Here is a 7632-nt window from a genome sequence, read left to right as displayed (position 1 = left end):
ATGCTTTTTGTTACACAGAATCTGATGAATTCCACTTTGCTACTGTCAAATATGAATTATCACGATTTTAACAAACATAACACATACAAAGAAGCATGCAGCATTAAAAACAACTATAATTACACTATGTAACACAATTTTTGTTCCTGGGTAGTAAGTGTTATTTCCTAATTGCTTATGCCTCAAAAGTATAGAAAATGGCTATTATTCCCCACAAACTTTGCTTTTGTGACCAGGACAGTGATATTTCAAAATATCACTATTTCTAATGGGAAAATGGGAAAATGTGTGTCTTTTTGTTCACATAAAGTCAGAAAAAAACAACATAAGAATCCAAATTAACATATATTTATACTAAAGTAATACAAAAATGACTACAAAAGATTTAGAAGTGAGTAGTTTTTCGAGATTTACGATTATGCTGTATTTACTGTATTTACAGTATAATCGTAAATCTCGAAAAACTACTCTTTAGTATAAAGTACTACTTATATTTAGTACTACTTTAGTATAAATACATGTTAATGTTTTGATTGTGTGAGAAGCGCAAATACATATTAACATGTTATTCCAGCAGCAGAACAATTTGGAATAATCAAGATAAGGAATTAAAACTCCCATCCAGAAACATAACTACCATACTGTACCCTACACATCTCATCTTACTTTAGCTGATTAGTTTATTTTTGGTAATAAAAAGCAATCGTCTTTAAAATATATGCAACATTTTTACTTGGATGGCGATAGAAATTTCTCTCCATGACAAAAGCATAGTGATTGTACGTTATTGTAATGTAAATATGGCAGTGGTAAGCTATTGCATTGCACAGTACTGTACTAGGTATTTGATTCCAGATGTAAATGCAATATCACTTTAACAAGAGCGAAGCAGCTATTGCTTTCAAGAATTAAAGCATTTCAAACTTGCTGGTCCCTATTCACCACATTTTTTAAGGACAGTTTTAAAGAATGTTGTTTTTTTTAAGTCAGTTTTTTGAAGAGTGCTTGTAAACATTATCTTAGATTACTGTGTCTATAAAAGTGAGTATAAACTAATAACCCACAGGGTTATTGAACTGCACACTGAAAGCATCCCTTAAAAAAAAACTAAAGCAGTCCCTAGAGCTTTGTGTATCGAGAGACCTCTTTGCTTTTAATCACATTTTTAAAAGGTTTTGTCTTTTTAAGAAAATGTCTCACTATTATTTTACATTCAAATTCCCTTGTTGATCTTTGCTGAATAGATAATACAACTAGTTTTTAGTTTGTTGGCTAATGTGTTAGCGTTTTTGAATCAGGGGAGGTAATCGGTTTGTTTTTGTGACAACAACAGTAGCATGTAAGCATATGTAAAGGTGTACAGAATGATATAGGCACATTTTCAAACACAAAGTGCATGAGAAAGAAGCCTTATCAGATATGCAGGGGTTCCCTGAGACTATTAACCGCATTAACTATTTACAGAACCTCTTACCTTTGAAAAAGATTCAGGGAGGCTGACTGGGATCAATGTACTGTCAGTGACAGCGAGTTTCTGAGGCATTTTTGTGTGATTTGAGGTAGATATAGACTGAAGCTATGGTAGGAACATAAGAAACACAAAGTAAATGTTTATTCAATTGTTCTATATTAGCAACAGATCTTAATGTGGTACAGCAGTCATTTGAATCATTAACAGGAGAGCCCCACGTTTCTAACCCTGCCTTTATAGTGTTCTTAAGGTGTCTTTTTTTAATAATGTCAGGGTTGATCCTGCTTGGGGACCTCATTTAAAAAATGGGGACCTAATTTAAAAAATGGGGACCCTTGCGAACTGATAGTATTCATTTGTCCGTCCTGTCTGTCCATGACCATTCCATTGAGCTGACCCCTAGTTATAACAGAAAATCACGACAAAGGCATAAAGAATGGACCTGATTAAGAGTTTCCCATTGCGGGGAACCATTATAAACACCTGTGATATGCAGTGTACACTTTTGTGTAAATGGACTACCCTTCACATACCTCATTAACTTGCTATACAGATGGACTCCCTGACAGTATTGTGCAATATACACAATCTGCATCTCCCTGTTGCAAGGGGCTTTGATAGAGGACTGATTGGAGGTGCTTGGTTGGCAGGGGCTGCAAAAAATGACAGCCGTTTCATGAGGAACATCCTCCTTAGTAATTGCTTCACAGGTTAATCTGGAGATCAGACTTTCCTACAGATTGCCATTTTAAACATCCCTGAAGGAATCAGGGGAGGTAATCAGTCCAGGGTGCCCATGGAGGGTGCTTGTCCAATCCTTTTCTTCTCAAAGCACTCGGGCAGAGAGTGCAGCCTTTCTTCCATCCTGCTCTGGTTTGATCTCACATCATGAGTGAGTCCTGTCATTGGTCCCTTCCTTGTAGACAGTGAGATAGCTGTTGCCGTTGCTGTAGTAGCCAGTCTTTCTCTCCGGCTCGTTCCTCGCACCGCTACTCCCTTGCGTCTTGTGAGCGAGCACAGTGAGCCTCTTCATACGGAACGATGACGCTGAGCCCCTAAAGGAGCTGGTCATGGTGGAATTGGTTTCTGACTCCATCATTATACTGGTGCTGCAGCAGTAGCGTTTGAGGCCGGTGAAGTGGATGGTGAAGAGTCCATAGGTGATGGGGTCCAGGCAAGCACTGAACAGCCCGAATAAAAACAGCACGTGGGTCAGGGAATGGGAGACGGTTTCCTCCAGAACGTCAGGGGAAAACCAGTACCACAGCCCCAGAAGGTAATAAGGGGTCCAGCAGACAATGAAGGAAGTCACAATGCCGATGCTCATCTTCAAAGTTCTCATTCGTGCCTTTGGAATATTATTCTTTGATCGCCTCAAGTGCACTTCCTTCGAAGATACTGAAACAAAAACAAAAAAACAGCTCAGCCTCTTTATCTCTTTAACTTGCGCAAGTGGGCTGATGTTAGGTCAGAACCTACAGGTGGCATTCTTGGGATAGTATTGATTAAAGGTAATCTACAGAGTTAATAAATTACTTGCAGAGTTTTATGGCTGGACTGAAAAACAACTTTAATCTATCTGCCAGAAGCAGAAAACTTCCTGAGTAGCACTTTAGCTTTGGGATGTGTTGTGTGTACATATGCACACCTGGATTATATACATTCTAGAAGCATTTTATTAATGATGTTATTAATAGTTACAGATTATGATTACAAATAATAGCACTGAAGGATAATACACTTTTGGAATCATCTGTGGTTATTCAATATTATAAGAAAGTTACAATGTATACTTGAACTATATTTGTTAGCCATTGAATCATCTGCAGTCGTTTCTATAATGTGATATTACCTGAAGTCATTGTTTGTAGAAATAAGGCGTGCTCGAAGTGCACTTACTGTTTCCCTTTGTCATTTGTTTTGATATCTCAATGAGGATCCTGGAGTAGCACAAGATCATGATGGCCAGAGGTAAGAGGAAGAGGCACACAAAGGTGAACATGTTATACGTGGTCTCCTGCCAGTGTTCCTTGAAGCTCCCCCTGGTGGTGCATTGGGTGAAGTTCTGTGGTACGGTGATAGTAATGCTGTGAAATATGAACATCTGAAAAACAAAACCACGGCACAAGCACACGCTTAATAATACAGCATTTCCCAGTCAGATGATCTGGAGGAGTAAAGACTTATTAATGCTGTAGCATGCAGCATGACCCTGAAGAACATCAATACCTGATCAGCAAGTTTATATCCCTGCTCAAAACTGATGTGATACTCTCCTAGTGAATAATGAATGAGAACACATTAGCAGCACATTGCATTCAATCAGTTTCATACACTGATGGCTCAGCGCAATCCTTAGGAAAGGCTGTGCTGCAGAAGAAGATGGATCTAGCCATGTATCCAACATTCAGGGGTGCCCAGGAGTTGTTACACGCTGCGGTTTCTCAGCTAGTAAATGAATCATCCAGCTGTTCAAATGCAATGTTACTAGGTAACTAAATACTTCCTTAACTTACACTGACATTGTCAGAAGTAACTGACTCCTATATCTGTTATGGTTATGACCTCCTTTGGGTTTATCACGGCTACAAGGTGACATGTCACAACATGAACCAGCTTTATTTTTTGCTCAGGTCTGTGGTTGTATTTTAATGCTCTTCTCAAAAGATCAGTTTTAGCTATTCAATTCTTTACCCACCTCTTCAGCTCTGTTGGGCCCTGGTCCAAGAAACTGGAGGCCTCCTCCCCAGTTTTAACAGCAATGAACCAAAATCAACATGTAAGGCTTGCTAAACATGACTAGAGGAGGAGAGGGTGGCATTACTATTAGATGCCTCGGTGTGGTGTTTTGTTCTGTTGTGTTTTCAAGGTTTTGCTTCCAAGGTATTTTGTTGCTTGGTATGTCAGACTATGCAGAGAGCGGCATTAGCACTGGCTCCAGTGGGGCTGCAGGCACTGAGAGGGCTCCTACACCTGACTCCAGCTCACCTAGAATCGAACCTCAACTCCCCCAGTCCTGCAGGCACTGAGAGGGCTCCTACACCTGACTCCAGCTCACCTAGAATCGAACCTCAACTCCCCCAGTCCTGTAGGCACTGAGAGGGCTCCTACACCTGACTCCAGCTCACCTAGAATCGAACCTCAACTCCTCCAGTCCTGCAGGCACTGAAAGGGCTCCTACACCTGACTCCAGCTCACCTAGAATCGAACCTCAACTCCTCCAGTCCTGCAGGCACTGAAAGGGCTCCTACACCTGACTCCAGCTCACCTAGAATCGAACCTCAACTCCTCCAGTCCTGCAGGCACTGAAAGGGCTCCTACACCTGACTCCAGCTCACCTAGAATCGAACCTCAACTCCCCCAGTCCTCCAGTCCTGTTCCCTCAATTTGTCACACATCCTTTCTAAATTAACTTATGGGACCTGTTGTCCAATTTGTTTAATGGTGTTTTGCTTATACTGTAGGCTTCAGTGTATTATTATGCTAAAGGACACAGTTGGATGTTCTCAAAAAACATATTTGTAAATGATCTGGGGTTACTAGCCAATGAAACACAGTAGGGGGGTAATTTACCTGTGGAACTGACAGCAAGGCGCTCATGGTCCAAGCCACAGAGAGCATGAATTTGTTTTTTTTCTTCGCTTCGTTGATGGCCAGTGGGTTGAGGATTGCAGACTGCCTGTCTAAACTAATGACCACAGTTACAAAAGCGCAGGCGTACATCGCCAGGAGTTTCAGAAACATAAGGATCCTGCAAGCAACGTCCCCCGCAAGCCACTGAACTGTGACGTTCCAGATGGCATCCAGAGGCATGACAACAAAAGTGACCAACAGATCCGCCGCAGTCAGGTTTATTATAAGCATTCTCACGTGCGACTTCCTTTTGTTGTTGGTGCTGGCTGACCACAGAACGGCGAGGTTGCAGAAAGCGGACACCAGGAATATAACACAGGTAATGCCGACCCTTGTCTTGGCGGCGGTGGAGAAAGTCGGAAGCTGAGCTGCACTCCCGTTGTTATGCTGGGTCCAAGAGTTCGGGTACTCGGTGAAGTTTTGTTGGAACACAATAGACCCATAGACCCCGGCGTTGTCATGTTTGCAGAGGCTGTCGGAAAGATTCATTTCTGAGGCGTATACGGGGATAACCCGCTCTTGTTTGTCCCGATTAGTTAAACCGAATTGTGCTGCAGAATGTCTGATAGCTTAATACAAGGCGCGTTTTTTTGACATATTCATTAATGTTGGTTTGGGAAATCGTGGTTCTGGCACTCACCTTCAAGAAAGAGAAAAAAAATAATACAAGTAATGAACGAGGCGGCATCCTCCAGGCTATTGACCTTTTCTAATTGTTGGTTCAAAAGTAACATTATGTAGGCATCATTTTGTTTTTTTTTTTTTTTTTTTTTTTTTTTTTAAATTAAATTAATTTACAAATACAATAAAACATTAACTAACCCGCAGCCAAAGGGGCTGCACCTGTGTGGCAGCTTAAGTCGATTTGCATCAATACATTCACACATGCATGCAAACACACAAGCATGCATTCATAGTATTACTTCTGTGGTGTTGAAAGAACATTTCTAAACAGACTTGCTTTTAACAACAACACGACCCATTTCCTAATGTTCTGTTTACTTTCTGACCTTAGTGTAACTCCTCCGTACCTTACCTCAGCAGTCACTTCAAAGCAAAGCACACTATGACTAGAACTAAAGAGTCGTTGTGCTTCCTGGTTCCGTTCGTGAATAAAACTGTTCAATTTACCGTTAAAACGAGCTGCAAGTTTCAAACCGCTTTCGTGCCTCGGACTCCAGACAGCTGAACAACCTCATGAAGGTACAGTTACTTTACCCTTCTATTTCTGCTTTACAAATAATATCTGAAATTCTGCATTTCAAAGGCACGTCTTCTGTAAATCAACAGTTCTATAGCTTGGAAAAAACTAACCATCTTATTGCATGAGAAAAGACACCTTTAATAGCGGTTGGTTTTGCAGTAATAATAATAAAGTAGTAGCTTCCATTCTAGACGGCTATGGTCGATGTGTTTGCATAGTTTTCAATTTACCCCCGTGATGTTCCACACCGTTCCACTGCGTGCCGCCGGCTCTGAACAGATGCGCTGTCTACATCGCCAGTGCTGCTTCCTCGCTGTGGAGAAGACTTCAAAACTGTATCTCTATATAAAACTGTATGCTGTACGCTAATGACACTCTTCACAAAGCTGTCTACCACTCTTGTGTTTGATTATGCATCAGATTCCCAAACGTCCATATGAATCCAGCGCCGCAAAGGCGTTGATGAAGTCAGTCGTGAAGACTCCCAATTGAATCCAAGGTTTTAACTGCAGAGTGGGTCTGTGCAGCATAGCACGTAATTGAGAACATCTAAAACCCATTCACAACTGGCTTGCTGGTAGCGTCATCAGTTTCATCATTACATTCATGAAAACAATCTCTCCTCCTAGAGGATTGTAATGGGATATAACATATAACAGGGAGAGACATTCCGTGGTTCGTCATGATATAGCCACTACTACGTCTGGAAATGCTAGCTCGAACATGTAAATCTGGAGGAGATGTCTGGCAGGTGGCTGGCTGTTTTGTACAAAACTGTTTTGGTAAAAGGAAATGAAACATGTCATGCCATTTATGAGTGAAGTAAAACAGTACACCTGCACTGAGTAGAAATAGACTCGAGGGACTGAGAAGGGAAAAAAGAAAAGAAGACAATACGCGAACTGCGAATACTGACAACTGTGTAAATAATGCTTTGCTTATCAAGCTTGAGAGAGCATGAAGAGGAGAAACAGCCTATAACAACAATGTGTGCGGCGATTGTGTTTTTTTTCCTTTCCGATTTTGTGTTTGTCCATATGCACAACAAATCAAAACAGCAGAAGCAGTGGGTGTTCTAATACATGTGTACACTGCTGTGATCGTACCTCCGAGATGGGTAGCCAAAGGGAAAAACTGACATTTAATGATGTTTAAATTATATAGTGTTAAAAACGTTAAATTACCCAAGCCAGTATGTAAATAGTAATCAAAATTGAATTTACTGTCAAGTTGAATCGCAATATTAATTTGACTGAAATCACTCAATTCTGAAATGTTGAATAAATTACCTTTAGTAATCAGCATGGCCTAACAGTAAATATCT

General features: G+C 40.8%; 1 protein-coding gene across 1 annotated transcript; it reads right to left on the bottom strand.

Moving 5' to 3' along the window:
- Positions 1 to 1451: 1451 nt before the first annotated feature.
- On the bottom strand, positions 1452 to 6745 carry LOC121294466 (gonadotropin-releasing hormone II receptor-like). Its single transcript, XM_041218177.1, has 4 exons — positions 6539 to 6745; positions 5045 to 5744; positions 3371 to 3575; positions 1452 to 2869 (listed from the first exon to the last, which is right to left on the bottom strand). The coding sequence occupies exons 2-4, from the start codon at positions 5591 to 5593 to the stop codon at positions 2358 to 2360; spliced, it is 1266 nt and encodes a 421-aa protein (XP_041074111.1). The 5' UTR covers positions 5594 to 5744; positions 6539 to 6745; the 3' UTR covers positions 1452 to 2357.
- Between the last annotated feature and the right edge of the window lie 887 nt (positions 6746 to 7632).

Source organism: Polyodon spathula, chromosome 19 (assembly GCF_017654505.1).
Source record: "Polyodon spathula isolate WHYD16114869_AA chromosome 19, ASM1765450v1, whole genome shotgun sequence".
NCBI classification, from domain to species: domain Eukaryota; kingdom Metazoa; phylum Chordata; class Actinopteri; order Acipenseriformes; family Polyodontidae; genus Polyodon; species Polyodon spathula.
Note: the sequence above shows the minus strand (reverse complement) of the source record. Positions and strands in the feature narration are given on the sequence as shown.

Bases quoted from the DNA above. Each gene is read 5' to 3' on its own strand.
- LOC121294466 (XM_041218177.1), bottom strand. From the start codon at position 5,593: ATGAATCTTTCCGACAGCCTCTGCAAACATGACAACGCCGGGGTCTAT. The intron at 3,576-5,044 runs GTAAATTACCCC...TTTGTTTTTCAG, and splicing joins CCTTGCTGTCAGTTCCACAG to ATGTTCATATTTCACAGCAT. The intron at 2,870-3,370 runs GTAAGTGCACTT...TTTTTGTTTCAG, and splicing joins ACAAATGACAAAGGGAAACA to TATCTTCGAAGGAAGTGCAC.